Genomic DNA, 27,817 nt, shown 5'->3' on the forward strand with positions numbered 1-27,817 from the left:
TATGTGCACCTCAAGCCAGCGGCGTTGCTAGTACTAGCGGCAACGCTACTGGTGGGGCACCAACATCAGCACCTACTCCGATGCCTCAGCAGGGGGAAGACGATGATGACAACAATGATTATCGAGATCTGTAGAGTTTAAGGATTTAATTTTTTTATGTCTACTTCATTGTATTCTACTTCTATGACATTTTATTATATTCATACCATTTATTTTTAATAAAATAATTTGTTATTTTCTGGTAATTTTGAAGTTCTACTCACAATTTTCTTAACAAGAGTTTTAATTTGACTATTAATTATGACTTTGTTGTGCAAAAAAAAAAATAAAAACTTCTGTAGGATTTACCGAGAGACAAATTTGATGGTAATTAGGCTCCAAAACCATGTGATATGGCACCAAAGTTTTTGTCGAAATAATCCGAAGGCAATCAGCAACGCAATTTGAACAAATTCATTGAAAAAGCTGACAAAAAAGTCGTTGGTAATTAGTGTCAGACAAAAATAATCTACCGGTAAATAGTTTCTGGCACTGATTATACCATCAACTCTAAGATGACGATATATCCAATGGTAAATTAATTACCGAAAAATTTATTTAATAAATTCAATAATAAATTCGATGGTACTCAATATTTTTCTTGTAAAAATACTTAACGCTAAGATCAGGTTCACCATGAGAAGCCATGGTACTTTCTTTTCGTTAGAGAAAAAAAAAATATTAATTACTTAATAATTAACTAAAAATAAAAAAGACACATAAATAAGGTGAAAGATTATCTTGTCGACATACATTGGTCTGACAGTTGGTGGACCCTAGCTTTTGGTGGTGTATAATTTAACATGAATTATTCTAGCATCCACCATGGACTAAAATCTTCAAAGCTAAAGGTACAACGATTTCTGATGTACACTATCAGCTTCACTCTCCAGTTAATAAGCAGTCAACAAAGTACTAAAAATTAAACTTAAGTTCAACCATATCAAGAATGATGCTTGGATCCATGTCTGCTAATGATGCTTGGGTCCATGTCTGCTAACACACTCTAGATTTTTAAAAATTAAATAATTAATTATTTATAAATTATTATATTATATTAAAAATTTGTTTTTTAAAAAAATTATTTTTAATAAAAATAATTAAATAAAATTTTATAATTATTAAAATTTAAATTAATTGTAATTTATTCTATTAATTTAAATTATTTATTAAAAATTATTTTAATAAACAAAAATTAAATTTATTATTATTATTATTATTATAATGGAAGGTATTTAACGTAGCCTACAAAGGAACCAAAGAAAAGGAAATGGAACTTTGGAACTTGACTTACTATATATATATATATATATATATATATATATATATATATATATATATATATATATATATATATATCGTGATACATGTTTCAATTTTTTATTAAACCATGACACTTAATATTTCTCAAAATCAAACATTTTCCTAATCGCATATAACAATCATCAAAGTTCATTGGCTTCTTTTCCTTTCATACGGAGAGAGAGAGACCGAATGCTTGCATGAGGAAATCGTGACCCACACTAAAAATTTCTGTTTTAATTTTTTGTAATCTCTAACTCCAATTAAAATTCTAATTCGATAAGAGTATTCGTATCTTTCTTCTTTGCATATTGGCCTAAAAGTTGACAGTAATATAACTCCTTTTTCCTTTGAATTCGGTCAATTGGAGTTCTAAGAAGTATAGGCGATTTTTTACTTTTTCTTTTTCAGTAGTTCGGTCAAAAAGTTTCTTCGAAATTTCCGTTGTTTTGATTTCATACGAAGGTAGGGGATTTTATTTTGAAATTAAAAGTTTTCAATTTAAGAATCCCAAAAGTATAGTGGATAACTGCAAATATATTAGTAATTATAATGTTAGAGTTTGGATTTTTGACTGTGAATAATTGGCTGTGATTGTGATTGTGATTGAGTTTTTGGTTGTGAAAGTAAATGGTAATTAATTTTGGTGATAGTATGATGATGATTATATGAGTGTGAATTGAAATTCATTTAACTGCAAATATATCTTGCAAGGTTGTTTGGGATTTAATGGTTGTCAGAAATTCTGATTTTTACTTAATAACGTAGTTGCTGAGTCAAGTTATAAAGAGTAAATTATGAGATTGAGGTTTGATAAATGATAAACACATCGAGTCTGGGTTTCTAAACTGAGTTCTTGAAAATTGATTTCTTAACTAAAAGTAGTAATTTTGAGAGTTCATAAATGATGTTCCAAAAATTTTTGTGGGTCGAAGCTATAAATACAGCATGCTACATCCTAAATAGAACCATCATCAGAAAAGGTTTGAAGAAAACCCCATATGAGCTATGAAAAGGAACTCTCCCTAATTTTAAGTACTTTCATGTTTTTGGATGTAAATGTTTTGTATCTAACAACAAAGAAAATCTTGAAAAATTTGATCCAAAATCATATGAAGCAATGTTTGTTGGGTACTCAACCATTAACAAAACCTATAGAGTTTATCTTAAAGAACATAGAACTATTGAAGAGTCCATACATATATCTTTTTGTGAAACTAACTCCATACCCAGTGGTATGTTAGATGATGATGCAGGTAGTGAAGCGGAAGCAAGTCCTCAAGTAAATCAAGCAAATTCCAAATCTGTCCCAGCAGTAAAAAATGTCTGTCCAGAAAATGCTCCTCAGAATGAAGGAGACATTTTCTATTTACATTGCTAATAGAACTTCTATTTGTGTCAATTTTCTATATTCTAAAAGAAATTTCGCTATGCAATCATGTATATATACGCCTTGAGGGAGAAGGGGAAAAAAGGAAAAGACCTCTAAGAACTTGTGTAAATATGTTATAGTTAATTACTATACTATTATGTTTTTTGAAGAAGGAGGGGTCAACTTTTGTGCTCCCTAAAAACTAAGAATCCTTTTATATACTTTCACTGTATTTACAGAGGGCCAAGCCATGGCTCCCATGGCAGAATTCTCCTCGCATTTGAAGATAATGGGTCTTTAAAAATTGGGGTTAGGTTCGATAGATCAATTCTATATGGCAATGATCTTGGAGGCCTTTGTGAAGGCGATCGCTGATACTTTTGTTTCATTGATTCTTTTTGTTTGGTGTTTCTTTGGCAAGTATAGTCATTTTTATGCTATATTTGTGTTTAAAATTCATTGATGATTTATATTGCAGGTAATCAATTGCTGCAGATGGTTTTGAAGGAGATGACTTTGATAAGATCACAGTTAATGATATTTTTGAGGTGGTCTTACTGCTACATTTTCCAATCATTGTCTTGGCTCTTACTTGAGATTGCAAGACATTAGCATCCTTTAGTGATTTTTTTTAATTGTGTGTACAGGGTTAAATAGCAATCCTTGAAAGTTCATGGCTGGTTTATCGCTGGCATGCATTTACATTGATGTTGCTGATTTTCAGAAATCGTAAATTTTTTTGTGTTTGGAAATGTCATTCCTATGCTAACATGTAATGTATGTTATAAGCTTGCTTAGTGTGCAAGTTGGTATCAAATTTGATTTGCTCTTTTGCAGGTAGAATATGGCAACAAAAGCAATAGTTGCATTGAGGGCTATACTTACTGGAGGGGTTGCAGCATTTGCTAAAATAGCCAGTGTAATGAAGGCCGCAGATGGTGTGAAAATGGGTGTAACAGCGACTATAATGACACCAGCAACAACTGCAATAACAGCAGCAGCAACCGCAGCTGTGGCAGGATCAAAACAAGAACAAAAGATGCTCCTCAACAGTCTCCAAAATGTATCTTTATTTGTTTTTGGATTTCTTTATATAGATTAGTTGAATCTTTTCCCGGGTTTTATGGGAACGAAGAGAGCCATTTGTGGATTGTGATATTGACAGATGGTGAATATAATAACCACTTCAAATATTCTGTTAGATATGGAATCATGAAGTCTTAGATGAAGCTATACGCTCAGCTGAATAGTGTGTTTTAGATGTAAATTTTGCTTTGTAAAGTGATGACTTTGTACTGAATTTGTTATTCTTTTTCTTTTTATTTTTTTAATTTTCCTATGCTAGTTTATGTTTGTATTTTTATATAAGGTTTATTTTAATAACATGATTTAGTTTTTGCATAATGATTAGTTATTTAATGTTGATTATGCTGGCTTCCACAATGTTGAAAGTAGTATGGAGTGGCCTAGTGAAGGGTTTATGTAGTTATTGGCACGTTTTATAAGCGTAGCCATATCTCCTTGTAGTCATCAACAGCCACCCTTACTAAATGTAGCTATATATCATCCTATTAGCACGCTTAAAAAGCGTAGCCGTATCTTTCTCTATCAGCATGCTTTTGAAGTGTATCCAAAACCAACCTTCTGGGCAAGCTTCAAAAGTGTGGCTATATGTACACTTTTTGGTACGATTTTAAAGCATAGCTATATGGGTACATACGGCCACGTTTTTAAGTGTGATAATAGATGAAAGCATGGCAAAAAAAAACGCGTACTGGTATATTGGCAAAAGCATACCGATAGAACAACCATCACACTCACAGATGTACTCTTTTTAAAAGTGTGTCGATAACTCAAAAAGCGTGACGAAAAGCTATTGACACACTTTTTCGCACTTTTTGACACGCTTTAAAAACATGACATACAAAAAGCTGATTTTCTTATAGTAGTAACCCAGCATTGTTGTTTATAAATAAGTGAAGTCAAAGAGGATTAGGGACTTCAATTTGAAGCACTTCAAAATTATACCGAAACACTAACAAAAATTCCAAGTTACACTAATGCCCAAAAAATCATAGAGTGTATGTGAGTGTTTGAAGTCAAATTTAAATGCATTTATTTCCTTGTTTCTTTAGTCCATTTATGTTCTTCTAGTTTTCTTTTATTATTTATTTTAACCTCTCGTTCATAGTTATTAATTATTTTTAAGCAGAGTCCTTTTGTTATAAACATTGCAGTTACATGTTTCATTACAACCAACATTATTTATCACAATTGTTTATTTATTTCTGTAATCCCTTCACAAGTAACTTTTCTTCGTTTAGTTGCAAAAGCTAGTTTTGGCATTCTTAATAAGTTCCGGATCAAATTTCTTTATTAGAAAAATGATATCTGCTTTCCTAATTGAGATTTTTTATACAAGCTAAATGTGAATTCGACACCCGCGTTGAAATTATCGAGAATCAAGCGAAACAATCCCATAAACCATCGTTCTAGAACTAGAAGGATCGATACGCATGCGCATGTAAGTGCAAATAAAATCCATATCTGTATTGACCGTACGAAAATAAATATATATCGTACGATAAAATTGACCTACCAAAAAACACGAACCAAACAACCAAAGACAACCAAGACCATTACTTTTGGCCAGAACAGCACAAAAATGAACCCTTCATGAGAGTCTCCTCCCGTTCCCTCCTCCTCTTGTTACGTCTCTTGCTATATTTATCCATTTATCAATCAATTTTCTCTGTCTGTGTGTCAAGTGTACGATAACCCTTTCCTCCACACCAATACACACTATACACTTATCCTCGTTCTCGATCTCCGATAGCCTCCGCCGCCACGATGTTGCCCTATGCAACCCTCTCGGAGGCAGAGGTTGCGATAGGTCGCAACCTCACAGCGGCGGAGACATTGTGGTTCAACTACACCGGCAAGATGCCGGACTTGATGGTGTATTGCCACACCATCGCGCTGCTGTTCTGCGTGTACTCACTTTCACCGCTGCCTGTGGTGCTCATTGAGCTGAAGCGCCTCAACCCCTTTGACTCCCACAAGATCCAACCCAAGGTTCGCTTGTCCTTCAAAGAGATGTTCAGGTGCTACAAGGATGTCATGTTCTTGTTCTTTTGCATCGTCGGTCCTCTCCAATTCATCTCTTACCCTTTGTTCATCAAGGTACCAAATTGCTTATTATCCTAATAGTTTTTCTTTTCGTTTTTTCTTTCTTTACAATAATAGTTCACACTTTTAACTCTGTTCATCGTATATTTTATAAACTGAATGTTGATTAAAATAAAATTTATTTCCTTAAAAATTGTTAGAAAAAATCACTTATAAAGACTTTCTACTTATATATAAACTCATATCTTATTCTAAAGCAAAAGCATCAAAAACTTATATTTATATTTCCATATATATCTATTCTAGATACATATTATTAACAAAAAAGTATTTATATTTCCGTATATCTACTCTAGATATAATAAATATGCAAGTAATTTTTAAAATAAAATTATAACTATAGTAATACTAAATTTACAGTTATATTGCATCGCATATTTTAAAAAAAAAAAAGTATGATTATTTTATTAGATTATTGACATATTAGTATAAAATAGAGAATAATTATATAAATTTATTAATAAATAGGAAATATTAATTCCATAATTTTCTATATTATTTTATTAAAATGAAATTATTTCGATAATTATGATTACATCAGTTAAACTTCTAAATCAATAAATTAATAATTAAAGCAGTTCAAAAACCAATTCAATTATCTATTTGATTTTCAAAACCTAGTCCTCCCTTTCTTTTCACCCATGGTCCTAAAAATTATATCGGACCAACTGTAAATTGGCTCTCTTTGTAGTTTGGCTCAACATTTAAAACCATCGATCTCACTTAGCCTTTTTCTTGAAACGGCGCCGTTTTGCGCTTTAAGAAAAAAAAAAAGAAAGCCTTTTTCTTTCCCTCGAGCAGGGTAGTAGTGTAGGTTCAACTTCTCCCCCACCGCCGCAAGGCTCTCACTTAGCGCCGCCATCCTTTGCGCTTATACACCACCATGTCTTCATCCGATCGTCCGCGGCTTCGCGCTTTGTCCTCATTCAATAATCGGTGCGTCCTCCTTGAGCTTGTCGTTAGTCACTGGTGTTCAACTGGTCAGCCACTCTTCTGCCGCCATCCGTCGTTCTCAGGCACAACCGTCCTGGTCTGGAAGTCGTGGTCGAAGTCTCCATCCGCTCTCATTCACCAAGCGCAACTTCTTTCTCAAGTTCTTTGTCTGCCGTCCGCTCTTCGTTTCCTCAGCCACGCTTCTGTTGTCGCCCGTCGTAGTCTCCGTCTCCGCCGTGATTCTGCTCCTCTGCTCTTGATCACTTGGTTCTTCGTTTTTTTTTGTTCAAAAATCACTTTGAATGATTATTGATTAATTCTGCCCATTGTTGTTGTGCTCATTCTTTTCTGCTCACTGCTAGTGCTCGTTCTTCTTTTTTCTTTTCGTTCAGAAACCACTTTAAATGATTATTGATTAGCTTTGTTTACTGCTGCTGTGTTCGTTCTTCTCTGCTCGTTGCTAGTACTCTGTTTTTATTACTGTTGTGCTTTTTTTGTGTGTGCTGTGTTGTGCCTTTTTTTTTTTTCAAAACCTTGTTAAAATTATGATAGTGTATAACTTAGTTAAAATAGGGTGTTAATCTTTAATGAAAGCGATATGCTGACCATATCATTGGATTTGGGTTTGGGTTTGGGAGATGCAGCAGAGACTTGTTTCCCCATATTTTTGCGAAAGCGACTACTCACATACATCATAGAGATGATAACTTACCACCTTTACGCACTTACGCTCCCAAAATAATGAGAATTTTTTTTCCCACAATAGATATTAAAACTACGATATGAGGTGACTAGAGGAGGCGAAAGAGATATGATGCACTTTGAGCTCAAATGAGACATGTAAAGCACTAACTTGTGAATTTAATAAAATTTATTGATTTAGAAGTTTAACTGATGTAATCATAATTATCGAAATAATTTCATTTTAATAAAATAATATAGAAAATTATGAATAAACATATGAAAACTTAAATATATTTTAATATAAATCTTAAAAATACACTAATTAAAAGTACAATACTAAATAGTAAAAAAGCTCTCATAATCCCATGTAAACAAGGTTTTGAAAATTAGATTGAATATTAAACCATTGAAACAACCGATTAAGAGATTTAGAGATTCAATTTATTTAATTGGAGTTTAACTAAATTATACTAAAATAAATAATATATTTAATATTTATATTCCAATTATAGAATAAATTAAACAAAGAATAATAATAAAAAATAATACTTTTTAATGAATATTAATATCATTACAAGTATTCCGTCAAAAAAATATTATTACAAATAATAATAATAATAATAATAATAATAATAATAATAATAATTTTTGGAGAATACATAACAATTAATAATATAATATTATAAATTAATAATTTTTTATTTTTTAAAGTTATTTTTTTTTTTGGCAAGGAATATATATTGGTTCCTCGATATTGATGTTTAAAATAATATTTTTTATTTTGTCTTAAAAAAACAAAGTGATAAAATGTTTAATAAAATGAATTTACCACTAAATTGTAAATCTTAAACTTTGAATTCTAATTAAAAAGAAAAGTTGTCCCAATGCCAAAATAATAACATGCTTCTTCTCTTTCTTCAAGTGCCACATAGCCACCTTTCTCGCAGAACAAAATGATTGATAGAAGGCAAAAAAAAAAAAAAAAAAAAAAAGACAAAAAACATACGCGAGTACAAGCCAATCAATAAGAAAACAAAGATGATAAGTGGAACCACCTTCCTCCAAAGTTAGATATTCTAGTTTCTGGAGTTCTAGTTTTGGAAGTTAAAGAACGAAAAGGAAGATGAAATGTGCTGAGAAATTTTTTTTTTTTTGAAAGAAAAGAAGTTTAACACAAAAAAATGGAACATAAGAAGATAATAAACAGAAGTAATTTATAACAAATAAATAAAATAACAAACACAAAGAATACTAATAATTATTTTTTTGTCATTTTTGGTATTGTCATCTACAATAAAAAGATTTACACCTTGCTACTCCTTATAGTTCAGAAAAGATAGGTTGATAATCTCGTCAACCCCTTTTTTTTTATTCTAAAAAATCCTTCTATTCCTTTCCAATCAAATGTTTCAGATAATCGCACAAAACTATACTATCCATCTCTTGCGCTCCTCCTTATTAATTGATATCTCAGTCTAACTTTGAAAATGTTCTTTTAATGTCCCTAGGCACGACCATTACCTTCCAATAAATGATATCCATGCACACCGAACCTGCCAAGAAAAATCACAACTAAGAAATAAGTAGGGACCATATTCAACACCTTTGTTACATAACATGCATACAACATCTTCCTAGTTAACAACCCCAAACCGACTCAGCCCTCTTTCATATTGACCCTACCAGTTAAGCGAACCAGACAAATAGCTCAACTTTTGGTAGAATTAGACCTTTCCAAATTGTCCTAGTAAAGCTGTAACTTGTTATATCCTCTAGAATTATTTTCGCCTACAACAACTGCACAAAAGAGTTAGTAGAAAATACACATTGTTTATCAAATTTTCACACAACGCTATCCTCTCTATCATATGCAAGTTTGAACAGCCTTAATGTTTCATGCAACTGGTTCACTATATCCAACTCCCATTGGAATAGCTCTCACCTCCATTAGAAATTTCATATATACTCTAACCCATCCCAAAACCCGCAATCCCCTATAACGGATCTTCTTTGGTTTGAAATTGAGAAAAGTCTCGAAAACTAATCTTTCAGAGAACCACCACGTAGCCAGACATCCACCCAAAATCAAGTTCCTCTCCCATTACCCACCTCCATAGACAACCCAGTAATTATCTTCTGTCTTACTTGTTGATCCTTGAATTGTATCTGACAAATATCCTTCTATGAGCCTCCCGGATAGGTAATACCTGGGAGGACAGTAACACATTTGCGTTCGGTTATTACAAGAGCAAATCACCTTCTTCTACAATGGACACTTCTCCTTTGAAAAATGCCACCACCACTTAAATAGAAGAGCTATGTTACGCACCATGGCATCCCCAACACCCAACCACCAAACTTTTCGGGAGCTTGCACCACCTTCCATCTAACCAAGGCCATACATTTCCTTCCATCCTCTTTACTGCATAAAAATATTCTCTGCAAGAAAATCAGTTTCTCTACAATAGCCTTCGCCATCTTATATAAACTCAAATAATATACAGGGAGGCTATTCAAATAGATTTGATGAGCACCAACTTTCGGCTTTATTGAGAACCTTGGCATTCCAGATGCTAAGCTTTTCCTCCACTTTGTCTATAATTGGCTCCCAAGTCTTAACTAATCTCGGGTTAGTTCCTAACAAGATTCCCAGGTATTTAACTGGAAGAGAGGCTTCCTTATAGCCCAGCACGCTACACATACGCAGTACCCACTGCTTGTCACAATTAATTGGAATCAAGCTTATTTATCAAAATTAATACTTAATCCTGACATCAATTCAAAACAATGAACAATCCTTCTGTAATTCTTAATGGTCTCTTCCTCTGGAGGGCAAAACAAAATAGTATCATCCTCAAACTGAAGATGCAACAACTCAGTATGATCTCTACCAACCAGTAGCGGAGATATGCGACCGTTTCTAACCACCTCCCCAAACATCCTATGTAGAACATCGACGACAAGTACAAACAAAAATGGAGAAAGTGGATCACCTTGTCGCAGGCCCCTTTCCATCTTAAACAGCTTAGATGGCAAACTGTTTATCAATACTGACATAGAACATATACTGACACACTCCATAACCCACCCCCTCTATCTTCGTCTAAAACTCATCTTTTGTAACACAAGGTCCACAAATCTCCACTTGACTCTATCATATGCTTCCTAGAAGTCTAACTTTATGATCACTACTTCCTTCTTTCTCAATTTAATCCACTAAATAGTTTCGTACGTAATAAGACCCCTATCATGAATCTTCTTCCCTTAAACAAAAGCATTATGTGTCTCACTTACTAGCCCTGGCATTACTGCTCGCATTCTCCTAACCAGCGTCTTCGAAATGACTTTATACACACACCCCACCATGCTAATCGGTCTAAGGTCTTTGATTTCCTTTGCACCTGTAAACTTTGGTGCCAACGCCACCCAAGTGACATTAGCATCCACTAGTAGCCTAGAAGGCATGAAAAAGCCCAATACTGGAGCCTTAGATGATTCACAATCCCACACTACCTCTCTAACCTCCTTAGGAGTCGGTTGCAACTCCAAAGCCAAAGCATCATCTTCACCGATCATTTCCACCAGATCGTCTTTGAACCCCACCAAAGGAGACTCCTCCTAATGATATAAGTCCTTATAAAGGTCCCTAATCGCAATCTTAATCCTAGCTTGATTCCTTATCAACCTTCCATTAATAACTAGCGCATCAATCCTATTGTTTCTCCTTCTCGCAGAAGCTAAGTTGTGGAAGCACCTCGTGTTTTTATCTATGTCGCTCTCATGTCTGGAGCGCAACATCTACTTCCAATGTAGTTCTTTCCCCACATACAATTTCTCATAGCAAACAACAAGCGCCCTCCTTCTTACCTCCACCGTTCCATAATAAATCTCATCACCCACCATGTCATCAATCTTCTTAATCTCTTTCTCAAACTTCATAATTTTCTTGTCCATGCCACCAAAGTTGTCTTTATGCCATTTTCCCAGAGAAACTGTCAAAGCCTTCAATTTATCTGTGAATTGCACCTCTTTTAGTCCTCTCCACTCCTCCTTGACCATCCTCAAGAAACCTTCATGTGTAAACTACGAGTCAAGACTTCAGAACGGCCTCGGTTCGTCTCTAGGCCTCTTATCTTCCACTATAACAGGACACTAATCTGACAAACCCCTTGGACCAACTCATAAGTAAATCTTTGGAAACTCTTCGAGCAATTCCAAGCTAACCGGAGCCCTATCAATAGGACTACAAGATCGACCTCTGAACCATGTAAACTTGCGGTCAATAATTGGCACGTCCACCAAACCCATGTCGTGTATCCAATTCTTGAAATCTTCCACCAACAAGGATAAGCTATCAGTGCCTTGTCTTTCTTCCACCTGTACAATCTCATTAAAGTCTCCCATGAAACAATAGGGAACATGACATAAACCAGCTATGTAACTCAACTCCTCCCACACAACAAGCTTCTCATCTCTAACATGTGCACCATAAACCAAAATAAAAGCACAATTAAAGTTATTCTTTAACAATACCCCTTCAACACACAACCATCTCTCACCTTTATAACAATTTGCATTTTAAAAGACTCATCATCCCATATTAACAACAACCCACCAGATGCACCATCAGACATAACATAGTCCCACCCTGCACAGCCATTCCCCCAAATTTTTAAAACATCAAACTTAGTCACTATCTGCTTTTTAGTCTCCACCAAACCTAACATGTTCAATCTATATTTCCTCTTCAAGTCTTTTACCATCCTCAGCTTTCTGTCACCCATCAACCCCCTAACATTTCAAGAACTAAAATTCATTTTAAAAATTATTGTAGACCTTTTTATGAGTTTTGGGCCTACTCCGTCTAGCTTTTGCCTTCTGTTTTGTCAATCTTCCTTTCTGAGAATTTCTTCATTCTGTTATTGGAGAATAGCTATAATGCCATCTTCTTCATTATATAGCACTGCTCCTAACTCTCTTGCTAAATCCCAGGTCCTTTTGTTTTCTATTGGTTGTTCATCCAACCTTGAACACTCATTGTCACTAGCCTCATCATCGTATGCATGTGTTGTTTCCCCTAAAATGTTCTCGTCATCACCGTAGCCATCTCAATCATTAAGCATCAGTAAATTTCTATCCCTAATTGCTTTAATTCCCAGGCCTGTATAAACAATTTCTTGATTAACTCTGTCACTGTGTTTAGAATCTTCACCATTACCGTGTCCGTCGTTAGCCTCGTCTTCCCCACCCTCATCCCCTTGTAGCCCATGAGCCCTTCCATCATGTTTTACTATTCTGCAACCCTTGGCCTCCAACGCACGTCTCCAGCTTCCAACCTCCTTATCCCCGCCATCATCGACCAACTCCAACACACCAACAAAGGAATGTGGACCTGCTTCTAGCTGGAGCAACTGCCGTGTCAACATTCCCTCACCACCGTGGTCAATTCTGCCTCATCCACTCCGATTTGCTCCTACACCCTTTGCCAAACCACCACCCCCAACTTGTCAAATAGCCGCTGCGAAGCTTCTTTACCATCGACCGCTATACATTCTTCTCCAGGTCGTGTTCTTGCTTCTCCCAAAGTTGAGCCAGTGCCCCTAAGTCATAAGAGTCCTTAGGCGTTGTGGTATCAGAGGCAGTCCTGCTTCTTCTCAGCTGGACCTTACAAGCCCGACCCACTCGTTTCAAACCCGGTCTAGGACAAGCATCCGCAACGCCAACCTGCTTAGTGGCTATGGAGCTGGGCCCTCATGGCTCAAAACATTCTTACAGCATCTAATTCCATTGGTGGGCTTTACATTAAGTTCATACATTTTATTCCTTATATCCTCCCTATCCAGCCCATTAGATTTACAACAATAATCCTAGAGAATAGTAAGCTCAGAATCCACTTCATTACTCACTTCATATCCCACAAAATCTTCCATGCCTTCAATATCACCATAATTTGGTTGATACGTTACCAATTTCTTTTGATTGAAACTTAAATATTCATAAATCCACTCATTCAAAATTATTTCTGAATTTACCAATCTAGTCTCTTATTCAACCTCCTCCCGCAACACCTCCATTACCACTTCTGATTCCTGGTCTTTATAGTCTGTCGAATGTGTTGGCCTTTTTGACCATAGAGCTACATCATCACAAACCCTTGTAGATATGTTCTTATGGTGTTCACATATTATAGTATCATCCCCCACATTTTTCAAATTACAATTCACTCCATATGTTTCGCGTCCCACCTCTTTTACTAAAACGTCGAAGCCACTTGTGCCTATTGTGGTATGGACCCATTCATTGATCACTTCCATCCATCACACAGGTATCAATTTGCTCATGGTTGGCACTAAAGGAGATGTACGATCCTGTCACTTTATCACACCCAACCATCTCATCCCATTGGCTTCCTATTATCCTGAAAGTAACCACAAATCATGCATGTAACAGAACCCCAAATCATTCTAACCACACTCTTCGAGTTTCACTTCTCTCCGACTCGTCCCACCTCCATACACTATGAAACAACTATAGTAGGCTATTCATTTTGAATGTGTAAGTCTCTTCAGCATTCAACAGACTGTCAAAGGTCAACAAAGCTTTATATGCTCCCATTTTGCGCAACTGAACCTGAATAACTTAAGAAAATTTCTTCCCAACCAATTCCTTCAATGACCTAAAGTAAATAGCCGTTGTCGTTCCACCTACTAGGCTTTTCTACAACCAGTCCAAGTTTTCTTTCACCACAACCACTTTTACCTTCTTCGTCCATCCATTCCTATCTGAATCTTGGACCATTTTCTCCTTCATCAAATCTTTAGTGCAGATAGTTGAGATTTTCTGGGTCTCTTCTCTTTTCTGTGAGAGCTGACGAGCCATAGCCGTTCGATTGTCACCTCGCGACTGTATCTTGTTCTTGTCCTTCACATTGGATATTCTCTTGTATTTAGCTTCCCCCATGAAGACAACCTTACCTCTCAGTCTCATACGATTCATCTCTGTTATAGCCTTCAAGGCCCCTCCTTTCATAGTGTACCGTATGGATGTAAAAATGTATATACTACCATTTTTGTTTTCTTAATAAGTATATATCATTTATACGTCTAGTCCAACTAAACAGCTGAAACAATTCTCTTTTTGATATGTCTTCTGTGAGATTATTCACGAAAATTGAGAAGGACTCGTTCTCTAATCGTCCATACTCTTTTCGGTTCCAAACTCTAGGATCCTTGACTTGACCTCTCATTCTACCCCTTACTATGTTGAGATATTTAGATTCAAATTTCTCTTTATTTTTTATTTTTTTTTCACTTTCCAACATATTTTTGGAGATTTAATAAAACACGAAAGGTCCCGATTATGTTCGACCGATTGATTTTTGGCCGATTTTTCGGTTATGAAACGGTATTCAATTCCAGCGGTTCTTCTAGCTAACTGAGATAGACTCTCCACGGGTTCCCTGTTTGACGGGTTCAACCAACCGATTCAAACTGATTTTCAGAATCTTGGTGGGAGATGCCTCCTTTCCAAGGTTTTCAAAATCGAATCGATGATCAAACCAATAGAGATAGAGGTTCAAAGATTCGTTCAACTGAAGTTCAAGTAGGATTAAACTACATATAATAAAATAATAAATTTATGTGTAAAATATATAATTCCTTTGAAAAATGTTTTTTTTTTGTGTGTATTTTATTATTTTAAACCAGTTAACTATTAAAAATCAGACCGATTTTACTTGTTAACCGATTGTTTAACGAATTTCCCCTTTTCAGGCCAGTTCATTGCTGACCTTTTTCACTTTGAACTGGATCGCTTTGGTGGCTAATTCTTGGTTAACTCAATCGAAATCAGCTAGTTGAATTCGATTCTCGAAACACTTATGCTTTCTTAAACCTCAATTTTTTCGCCTTCACTTCAATTTCCATTTTATAGGAGAATATTATATTCCATCTCAATTTCTCGCATCTCCATAAATTTCTATGGAAATTTTTAGTTTCTGTATTTGCACAGATATTTTTAACAAAGATGATTTTTTAAAAATTCTAAAAAGGTACAATTCATTAATATGATATATAAATATATCTTGTCCAAATGCAACAAATTAATTAAAGTTTAATATTATTTTTGATAATTTAAGTCTTAACACACACAGAGAAAAGTTATTACATAACTTTTTTTTTCTTAAAATATCATTCATTATATATAATCTTTAATTAAAAAACTTTATGTAATTTTCAAGATTTTTACCTAAGACCTTCTAACTAAGTTATAAATCACTTACTATTTTAACTAATTTTACTTTTCTTATTTTTACACACATTTCATATGTAAAAGAGTGAATCCATAGGATATAATAGTATATGTAACAAAGATATAGAAAGAGTAGACACATAACTTTCTTTTTTAAACATTACAAGAAAATCGTCCATTATTGTCAGATTGATTTTACATACTAATATGATAAAAAATAATATTTTGTTAAATTTACCGTTAGATTTTATCTATTTCCAAAGAAAATTTAGATAAAAACATATTATCATCAGATTTTTCAATTCTAACAGTAATACTGTTAAATTACCGTCGAATAACTCCAATGCAAAATGGATGAATTTTTTATGAATTTATGTTATCACAACCGTCGGATTTTTTCTGCTATAAATTCAACAACAATTCATGGATGACAATTATTATTTAAAATAAATAAAAATTGTTACCATTGGATTAGTTGAATAGTAAATTCGACGGTAATATAAAATTATTTTTTAAAATTTTTAAAAATTTAAAAATATAATATAAATTCATAATCCTATAATGAGAATATATTTCTAAATAACAATTAAATAAAACAAAAACTCAATAGTATTTTTTGTTAAATTAATAAATTATAATATCAATAATACAAATAAAAGTTTCAATAATTCAAAATAAAGCGTACAAAATGAAAAAAATGTCAACTCAAACAAAAGATGCACTAAACAATAAAACAAAAAGGTCCTGTGGATTCATATAGTCGTTAGCATCGTCCTTGTCAGAGTTGCTGCTATAGGGATAAAAACTAAATAACGATCAAAAGTGTTAATTCTTGGTACATTATGAAATATTGTAACGCGTATATAGCATTTTGCCACCTTAAAGATTTCGATTTTGACATAATGATACCCAAAATATAGTAATGACAAAATGACCCATAAGAAAGTACTAATTTATCCTTCTTTTCTCTTATAAAATTACTAATTTAATCTTTTTCTCTCTTTCTCTCTCCACCATTATTTACCATTATTCCCGTTACCTTTCATCACCTTAGCCTTATCCCAAGTCCCTATCACCATACCTTATCCCCAATAACTCAACCTTATCATCACTTCCATCTCTACTTCTACTATCACCACAACCTTAATCTCCATTGTCTCAACCTTATTGTAATTATTATCATCATTCTCCTTCTCTTCCTTTCTCTAGCTCTTTCATGACATTTATTTATCCATACCACCTTCATCATTCTTTCTCTCTCAAACTTTCAATTTATTTCTTATTTACAGTTTATATTTTTTTATCTATCATTATTGTTAATAATAATTTTAAGTGTATGGCGATGATAAAGGAGTTAGGATTGAACATTTCGCAGTAAAAATTTGGGTGGTGGTAACGGGCGAAGGGTAATGACAAGTAAGGAGCAATGATGATGATACCAGTGAGTGAGTGAATGAGTGATAACAGGATAGGGTAGGAGTAAAGGGATTGGATGGGTTAAAGGAATGAGGTAGGGTGGAGTTATTGGTGAGATGCTAGTGGGTAAGGGTGATAGGATGAGGTGGTGGAAGAAGAATGGGATGGGACAAAGGAATGATGAAGTAATTAAGTTAGGAGTGATGGTGGTGATGATGATGTTGATGATTCTAGTAAGGGTAGCGGTGATGGTGGTGATGATGATGTTGATGATTCTAGTAAGGGTAGGGGTGGTGATGGTAGTGGCTGAGGCAGAGTGGCAGATTGGGATAACGACAAAAGAATGGGATGGGGTAAAAAAATGGAATAGGATGGGGACATTATGGTAGTAACGATGATGATGATGCTAGAGGGTATATTAGTAACTTCATTAAAATTTAACTGTTCACCAGATAAATTAACTATTGACAAAACCTTTGGATCATTTTATTAAACAAAATATATTTTTTTTAGAGTAATTATCTAAATCAGTCCTTTAAAATTTGATATTTTAGTCCCTAGGTTTCAAATTAAAATACACAAAACGCTCCTTAATATTTACTTTCCATTAGAGAATATAATTCTTCTCCATTAGTCACTATCGGTGATAGCTGACATGGAACGTTAACTCACACATGTGGTTGTTAAGCGTCCACATGTTTAAACTGAATAAATCCATCCCAGGATGAAGTATAAAACAGTCTTCAAAGAGTTTAAAACACTTTAACATAATTCTTGAAAAAATTTTAAAATTCAAAAATAGTCATTTCAAATATGTTTATTTTTTTCAAAATAAACTTAGAAAAATATTCCTAAGTTAAAAAAAATTGGCATAATTGCTAACTATGGTAGCACAAATAGCTTCAACTACAAGCCTGTTTTATATAACATTACCACCTGTGAATTCTAAACCTTTTTAAGAAACATGAACAGAACACTTGAATTTGTCAAGACATTCATTCTTCAAGTATTGCAAAGTATTAGAAGCTTTACATTTAGATTTTGTAAATGATCCACGTTAACCTTATGGTTGACCAAAACTAGAAAATTAGATTTCGGAGGTTACTTGGTTCGCATTGCATACACGTTTCAAAGTGTTGTATTCATAAGTATTTGCATAAATATTTTCAATTGTTTATGTGAAAAACTTTATGTTAAATTGGACTTTTCTCATCTCTTCAAACAAAAATATTTCATTCTCTTCTTCATTAAAAAATGATCGTAAAATATGATACCTACAAATTAAATTAAATCAATATCATGTATGATCAAAAATGAATATGTATTCATTTATTTTAAATTATTTAATTTGTTTTGAAAAATAGTGTCTTCTAAAATTAATTTATAATTTATTTAAAAAATACATAAACAAATTTGTATTATAAATGATCAAATTTGAGATATATGGATAAAAAATTTTAGAAATTAAAATTTATTAATTTAGAAATATTTATATATAAATAATTCAAAGAGATTACTTTGGAATTTTAAAAATTTTTTAGAAACTATTTTGAGGTCTTATTTAAATTATTCGAGGTCTGTATTATACTTCACCTTAGGTATTGATTTGTCTAATTTACATACTTAACGTTTATGTGTGCGAATTAACGTTCTACGTTAGCAGTTATTGTCAATGACTAACAGAAAAGACGGTATTATCCAACAAAAATAAATATTGAGAATTATTTTGTTTATTTAAATTCTTGGAGAGTAAAATGACCGATTTTAAAAATTGATTTAAATAATTACTTTATTTTTTGGAATTATTTTTATCATTATCATCTTTTAGGTATCATTTTATCAAAATCGATATCTTTTAAATGCCAATTGGAATAACAATTTCAATAACGATTTCAAACAAGCAAATATTCAATTAAATATCTAATTTTAATTGTTCTAACGCGTATCTTTTATTACTCTACAATTTCCAACAAACAAAGGGTCGACAAAGAGCCATTAAACATCCTTCTCTCACTTCTATTCTACAAATATATCCTAAAAAATTAAATCTAACATAAAGTACAACACTTATATATGATTATAGAAAACCTAATCTCAACTTCGAGCAACAAATAAGTAGCTGCATACTTTATCAAACCAAGAACTTAATTCCATTCGAAGTTAAAGAAAACATCACAATTATAATACCTATTCAATTAAGCAACAACAATTTATTATTTAGCAATGTGACCACAATGCTTAATCTAAAATATAAATAAATAATAAAAAATTAAAATATTGTGATATACATATAATAATTTATCTCCAATTTGTTAAGTAAAAAGTGCTTTAAGGATAAGGCATTTAATTCTGATGATCAAATATTGGGTTATACTACATGTTATAATTGCCCCAATTTATTAGAACTTAATTAACTTAAATTAACCTAATTTCAAACCTAAATTAACCAAAATAGCTTAATTAACCTTCTTGACCAAAATTAACCTAATTAACCTTATGAACCTAATTTTAAGATTAAATGAACCTAAATAACCTAATGAATTTTATTGACCTAAATTAATCTAATTTCAAAACTAAGTTAATTTAGTTAACCTTATTAACTTTAATTAACCTAATATCAAAATTAAAAATTATCCTAATGAACCTAAATAGACCTAATTTGAAAACTAAATTCATACAATTTTACCCTAAATTAACCTAATTAAAACCTAAATTTAAGAAAGTAAATTAAAATTAACCTAAAATAATTAAGAATGCATATAATCAAAAGATGGAGGAGAAGAGAAGATTCATCTATATAGGTTTTACGAAAGTAGAGAGAGACAAATTTTAGAGAGAGAAAAAGGGATAGGAATGCACTGGCAGAGATGAGGAGGGGGAGTCAAAGGAAAGACATGCAATGGCGGAGACAACGTGTAGAGGAGTCTGCATGGCGGAGACAACGTGTAGAGGAGTAGACTGCAACAGAGAGAGAGAGAGAGAGAGAGAGAGAGAGAGAGAGAGAGAGATGTGGTTAAGGTATTTGAGGGAAGAGGATGACAAACTGAAATGAAGGAGAAGGGATCGTGACTGTAAATTTAGGATAAATTTACCGTCAGTTTTTTCGTTGAAAAATGATGTAAGTAAATTTTTAAAAAATAACTAAAAGATTGTATTTAGATTTGCGTCAGATCTAATCTTATGATATTAGTTTTACCAAAAGAATTTTGTTAGTATGACAGTCCCGTCAGAATATCTAACTGAAACACTGACACCATTTTAAAACATATTTTGCGCCAAATATACTGTCAAATTTACCATAAAATTTTATTATTCGACGCTAAATATTGCAGATTGTTCATTTTTTGTGTTACCGTTGAAAATTTCTATGAAAATTCCAACAATAATTGCAAGGGAAATAATACAATGATAAATCCAATGACTTTGAGTAGATTTATTACGGTGAAAATACCATTTATTATGTGTAATCCATAAATTTTTTTTTTTACTAGTTTCAAGTTTTGAATGTAAGATTTCTTATTTAAGTTATAAGCTACTTGCTATTTCCACTAATTCTAATTTTATTATTTTTATGTATATTTAATAAATAAAAAAGTGACACTATATATGTCTATATAGGGGTGGTTATGGTATTTTCAAAAGTATTGCTAAATTTAAAATAATATTTTTTTATTATTTAAGAAAGTTTTTTTTAAAAGATGTTGGTAAAAAAAGTGTTTTTAAAATGTAAAAATATGACATTAATTTTAACAATACTTACATAGCTACTATTATAATAATAATAATAATAATAATAATAATAATAATAATAATAATAATAATAATAATAATAATAATAACCTAAATTAAAAACTATATTCTAAAAATAATTTAGACATTTTATATATTTTGAAAATTTTGGAAGATTGGGTAGGTATTTTCATTCAAATTCCCAACATGTCTAGGAAGAATTGTGCTCCCAATCTAGTCCTTGCAGATATTATTCTCCATTAAACTTTGAGTAAATTTTTATATTGGTCCTGAAATTCACATCATTCCCTAATTTGGTCCTTCATATTCCAATTTCATTATAGTAATCTATAGATCGAAATCTGGAGACCATTGTGGTCATTGATCCATTTACGATAATGAGTTAGAAATCGCAACGATGATGTAGCACTCCGTTACCATGCTGGATGCTGTAATGGCTAATTGATGTGACCATATTAGAATTTTGACCCAATTTGATTCTTCCTGTAACACCTTATCACACAGAGTTTTACGCCTAGGACATAAACCAGAGGTGACGAAACGTTACGACCTCTAAAAATAAAAATACTAATGTAATATAATTGAAGGAAGTTGTAACTAAGAGTCTTGAAAGAGAAGTTAATAAAAAACAAAACAAAAAACGCATCACTCACGAAAGTTACACATACATGGATAAGAAAGTTTTGAAAGGAAGGTTTAAAACATATACATATGGATCAAAATTCCAAAATACAGATAACAAGCTCCGACTCGACCTACAAAGCAAAGGTCGGCTAGAATATATATACCAAAAATAAACCAACAGATAAATCTAAATCATGTTTCTCCAAATCCACCTCTAAAAGGAACAAGCATAAAATACAAGATGGAGAATGTGTATATATATATAAACATAAATAAAATACAACCCTAAGTCCCTAGAGTTTTTCGCTTCTACAGAGTCTCCAGAATGCTTAGTGAGGTACCTCCTGACCTGCATCTGAAAAGCAACAATATGTACGGAATGAGAACAGAAGGTTGTAAGCATGGCAAAGGTGCCTACATAGTTAATATAAAACGTCCCGAGAAAGCCAGAAGCAATTCTAGTACTCCGACACCCATAATTAAAGTTAAGAAAAATAAACTAAACTAGAAAGTAGGTAACTGTCTAAAGTTCTCAAGTCTTGAATCAATTTCTAACTTAACCCTTCACTTTCTACTTCCTCCAACCTTCAAAAACACTGGTGTACAGACAAGCAATACAAACAAAGCAAACATAAGTAGGATACAGATACAACAGGTAGCCAATATAGTAGGTAAGCATAATAATTACATAGGCAAGCCCAATTAATACACAATCAAACAAAACACACATATGTATATGATGTATGCCTGCCTTACGGGTAATAAACTCATGTGTCGGTTATATAGCCATACCCGACATGTTTGGTAGCTAATCCGGATACTATCTCTCTGTTGCACATTAATACCATTAGAGGAAATACGTGTCCTGTCACCATTAGAGGGATTATGTGCCATATCACCATTAGAGAGAATAGGTGCCCTGTCACACTTACAACCAAAGAAAAAAATACAAACACACTTATAATCAATCATCCTCAACGATGTCTCGTTCATCATATTCATTCAATTTCATAATCAAAATCAGTTTCATTATTTTTCTTCTTCATCTCTTTCCCGGAGCAAGTGGACAACACCACTGCCTCTTACTCGGGGTCATATGTCTCATTCATTTACAAATCATCATTTTCGCACTTCCTCAATCCCAATTCATTCTTTTCTAAATAAAGCAAAATTCAAAACATAATCCTTTTCTGAATAACTCAAAATCAAATTGTAAAATTCTTTAAAAAAAAGCATTCTAAGAAGCACTTCAAACGAAATCTCCAATTTTATAAAAAATTGGGCAGCATTTCTTCTAAAACTCGGATTCTGCCACCCTTTTCGGTTCCAACCTAACCATTCTCAACCTTTCCAATGGGTTCAAAACCAAATCATTTCTCAATAAAACATAAATTTAGATTTTTCAACTATCAAATCATTTTGATATCTAACCATTTCAAAATCAAAATAATTCATTTTTCATATCTAAAATCATTCCCAACAATTCAAAATCACAACCACAACTCGACCCACAAAAAATCAATAAAATCCAAAGTTTATACCACCACTCTAGTAAATCACAATTTAATCCAACTTTAGCATAATCAATTAAAAGTCATAAATTATAGCCAGTTCAACCAATCAACTCCAATAGTAAACCATTATAAAATTGAATCACAAATCACATACCATATACACAATCAATCAAAATCATTCAATTCTTTAATACCCAGACTCAAAACACACAAAACTGATGAGGGGAGGAACTAGGTGAGAAATGTAAATTCCTAACCACTTTGTTCTGATAGAATTGAAAAGAATTCCAAAAAAATACGTGGTCGCTAACAGCTCGTCAATCAGAATTTCGAATTGGAAATTTTGGGAATTTGAATTCTTGGAAGAGGTTAGGGTTCATGTTTCATGCGCTCTCTCCCTTTCCTGCAACGTGCAACCCTCATGAAAAAGGGAGAGATGCTGAAAGCTTAATTTATATATTGGGCTTTGGTCCCGATTTAAATGCAATTCAGTTGTTTGGCCTGACGACCTAATTTTAAATCAAAATCTTTAAAATTAATATCAAAATTCGTATTTTAATTATTTCTAATTTATTAAACTATAAAATTTAATTTTTTAATTTTTTAATTAATAATTAATTTATTGATTAATTATTTATGAATTTCGCGTGTTTAACACTTCCTCTTTTATATAATGCTAATTCATTCTCCTATTTTTTCTTCTTCTTGAAGCTTTGTCTTCGTTTGTAATACCTGGAATAGAGGTTAATGTAAATGCAATGTTATTCCACCTTCAAGGGTCAATTTTTCTTATCTTCCAGTAGACAAAAGAAGCAATAAAAAACTCATTTCAATGTATAAAATTTAGCCCAGTATATATATATATATATATATATATATATATATATATATATATATATATATAATTTTAATACAATTAATTGAATTTTATTGTTCCATTCAAGAGACTTTTCTACTAATAGTTTAGATATATATTATTTTTAAAAAAGATTAGGAACTAATATTTTTATTAATATTAGCTAATATTTTATTTTTAAATTATTAGAAATGAAAGGCAAAGCACATATTTAAAACAATTGGAGATCAAAATTACATAAATACAATATTCTTAAATTGTTTATAATTCGATCCTACCCTTAATCTATATAAACGCTATAGGCTATAGGGTTTTAAGAATTTTCCTGTAAAATCCTATACCCAGTCGTGGATTTTGATTGAATTAGCCTAAAACGGATTATACACATAGTAGGTAAGCAAATCTGTGAGTAGCTATAGTGGATTACGAAGAGATGCGTTAAGATAATTTTTTATGGCCTATATTTTCCTACTATAAATACCAATTAAATGTGATTGTGAAGTAGAGTCGCAAATATATAATGTCTGGCGAAGAGAATTCCTTAGCATTTTTGCACTACAACACAGAAAAAAAAAAATAAACAAAAAGGTGTCAAATTTACTGACAAAGAATTTTTAAGTATCTTTATTCAATCGTCAAATAGTTTTTTAGATGTACAAACCTGAATATTGCAAAAATTTAGGATGTATGGAATTAAGCAGGTGAAGAAGTTATAAGATTCTGATTGTCGTTGTGTCAACTGGTGTGAAATATGATAAGTTTGTAATAGGATCTGATGAAAATATGTTGGTTGTTATCGAAAAAATTTTGAAAAGTAAACATGTTGAATTCATGCAACCTCCGTGTAGGAAACTACTAAAATATCCAAGAATATAATAGCTAAAGTGGTTCAGCTAGGTTGGTGATATTTCTGTTGGCCGTCTGATACATGCATTTATACAACCATTCTAATGCAGCTAAACTCCAACTATTTTTCTGTTGAACTACTCGAATATGATGTTTGCGTGATTCTGATATAGAAATTTCTCAAACACAAATCTTCTAAATCACTCAAATGAATAATCAATAGCTTGTCATCGCGGATTTATAACGCTACAATGCAAAAACTGCGATAGCCTTTGGAAGTTTACCCCTTCATAAACTACGACTGTGCACGGCGGTTTAGCACACTGATTCCTTCAAAAATTGTGGCGGCTCACAGTGGATGATGCCCACATTTTCATCCTTGTAATCCGCAACAGAATAAGATGGTTTATACTGTTTCAAAGCTTTCACGTAATTCGCGATAGGATAAGGTAGTTTTAGCTTTAATAAAAAAATACACATAATTCACACCTGGGCATAGGATTTTATATGTAATTTTTTAAAATCCTGTAGACTATATAGATTTATATAGATTAGGGTTAAGATCGAGATGTCAATAGTTTAGGAATATTACATTTGTATAATTTTGATCTCCAATTTGTTTAAATAAATCATTTGCCTAGAAATTAAGACTTAGTATTTACGATTTAAAATTTGGTACTTAGAGTATAAAGTATTGAATAAATACAAACAAAAATTATTAAATTTTATTAATCGCGTAAAATTGCTCTTATTTATATAGTATAGGGTTAAACAGCTTACGTAATCCTTGATCATTGTGGTTTTGGTCTTTATACAGTTTGTTGGCATCAGGATGGAGCTGCCATTGCCATCTGTGTGGGAGGTGGTGGCGCAATTGGTGGTGTATTTCTTAATAGAGGACTACACGAACTATTGGTTGCACAGGTTCCTACACGTGAATAGGTGGGGTTACGAGAACATTCACAGGGTGCACCATGAGTACGAGGCTCCGATCGGCTACGCTGCACCGTATGCACATTGGGTGGAGATCCTTCTCCTTGGAGTTCCGACATTTCTTGGTCCGGCAATTGTCCCTTGTCACTTGATCACCTTCTGGTTGTGGATAGCATTGCGCCAACTTGAAGCTATTGACACACACAAAGGGTAAACTTAAACCCTGCTCTCTTGTTTTTTTATTTATCATTCGCTTTTCTTTGTTACTTCTATTTTTTGATGAATTTTGGTTGCCGCTTTTTTCACTATAAAATGAATTTTATAAATTTTGATGTGATGACGCATTTATTAATTGAAAAGCGGAGTGTTAGGGTCGGTAATTTTTATAATTTGTAGCCATCAATTAATCATTATTAGTATTTTTAATAGTGTGAGATTATATCTAATGGTATGGAATCACTCCTTTTTCTTTTACTAGTTAAGTGTTGGCCAAATTTTAATGACTTTCTCAATTGAAAATATTTGGAGATCAAAATTTCAAAACCAAAAATAGCTATAATTTGTTTTTATTTTTTATTTTTATTTATATTAAATTAATCACTATTAAAATAAATATATAATATTAAATATAATAATATATAATTATAATACTATTTATACGAAATTATAAATATTAAATTAAATAAGATAATTTAAAATTATTGGTAAAAGGCAATATAATCCAATCCTCCCGCTTTTTTACGCTTCAATTCCTCTTTCATGCCCTAAATGTGTTGTCACTAAGACATACACCAACCTTATTGCTTTATTTGTAGGTATGAGTTTCCTTGGGCGATCACAAAACTCATTCCATTTTATGGTGGTGCTGATCATCATGATTACCATCATTATGTTGGAGGACAAAGTCACAGCAATTTCGCTTCAGTTTTCACATACTGTGATTTTATTTATGGAACTGACAAGGTTATATCATGATTTGAAATATTTTATCCTACAAACATATCTGCTTGTCTTTTTCTACATGTGAAATTGATCTGCAAAAATTTTGTTTTCTTTATGCTACAGGGTTATCGTTATCAGAAGAAAATGCAGAAGAAGGTATAATTTTAAAGCTTTGATGATATTTAAGAAGTTAATTGCATCTTGTAGCTTCAGTTAGCCATAGAACATTTTGTTTCACCGAAATTTTTTAGACACTTCCCCCCTCCTCCTCCTCCCCCTCCCCTTCCCCCCCAATTTGGCACTAATTTATTTAGGTATATAATCTGCAAAGAATAACAATTTTTTCCCTTTCACCTAATTGTTGCTTTGTGAATTGATTCAGTTGAAGGAAGGATCATACAAGAAATCCGACTAAAACGGAGAATACATCATCCTGTGGTTAGGGAGTGTAACATGTTTTGACTTTCGAAAACTAAAGATTTCAAGTATGTGGAAATATATATTTGGCAACAATGGTGGTACAATAGACCTCAAGCTTAAGGGTGGAGGTTAGAGAGATGCCCTTCACAAATTGTGAATTTGTGTTAGGAAAGGGGTGGGAGAGGAATTTCTTTTATTGTAATCTTTTGGGTTTAGATTGGAAAATGTTAAAACATGAAAGGGGAATTCGTCCCCCGGAATGTAATTCAAAAACTTTGCTGATGCCATATGTGTGAAGGTGAATTCTTCAATTGAGTAAAGCTTTTTTATTTGGGAGCTACTCAAATGAAGATGCAAAAAACATCTTTTTATGAAGATGCTTTGTATAAAAGTGTGATTTATTGATTTGACCACACTTCAAATAAAAACAACACTTTTATAACATATCAAAATCTAACCCTACACTCCATCATCTAAAGGTCAAAAAGAAAAATCATCACATGAAGACAATTATAATATCTTCATGGGAGTACCCACCTTTTTATTTTATTGTAAAGTAAGTTGATCAGCCAATATGCTGGTGACAAGTATGATAGGTTATATACTTTTGAGTAGGTTACACTTGTATAGTAAATTTTTTTTGGTAGATACTGCAATAAAGATTTTATAATTGTCTTCGTGTGAAAATATTTCTTTTTGACCCTTAAATGATAGATTGTATAGTTAGATTTTGATATTTATAAAAGT

The 27,817-nt window shown here is 32.5% G+C and overlaps 1 protein-coding gene across 1 annotated transcript; it reads left to right on the top strand.

Annotated features, from left to right (window-relative positions):
- Positions 1-5,225: 5,225 nt before the first annotated feature.
- On the top strand, positions 5,226-27,514 carry LOC112803654 (methylsterol monooxygenase 1-1). Its single transcript, XM_025847140.3, has 5 exons — positions 5,226-5,896; positions 25,593-25,918; positions 26,524-26,671; positions 26,774-26,806; positions 27,033-27,514. Exons 1-5 carry the CDS (start codon positions 5,564-5,566, stop codon positions 27,063-27,065), a joined length of 873 nt encoding a protein of 290 aa, XP_025702925.1. The 5' UTR covers positions 5,226-5,563; the 3' UTR covers positions 27,066-27,514.
- The last annotated feature ends 303 nt before the right edge of the window (positions 27,515-27,817 follow it).

The sequence above is a fragment of the Arachis hypogaea genome, chromosome 1, assembly GCF_003086295.3.
Source record: "Arachis hypogaea cultivar Tifrunner chromosome 1, arahy.Tifrunner.gnm2.J5K5, whole genome shotgun sequence".
Classification (NCBI taxonomy): domain Eukaryota; kingdom Viridiplantae; phylum Streptophyta; class Magnoliopsida; order Fabales; family Fabaceae; genus Arachis; species Arachis hypogaea.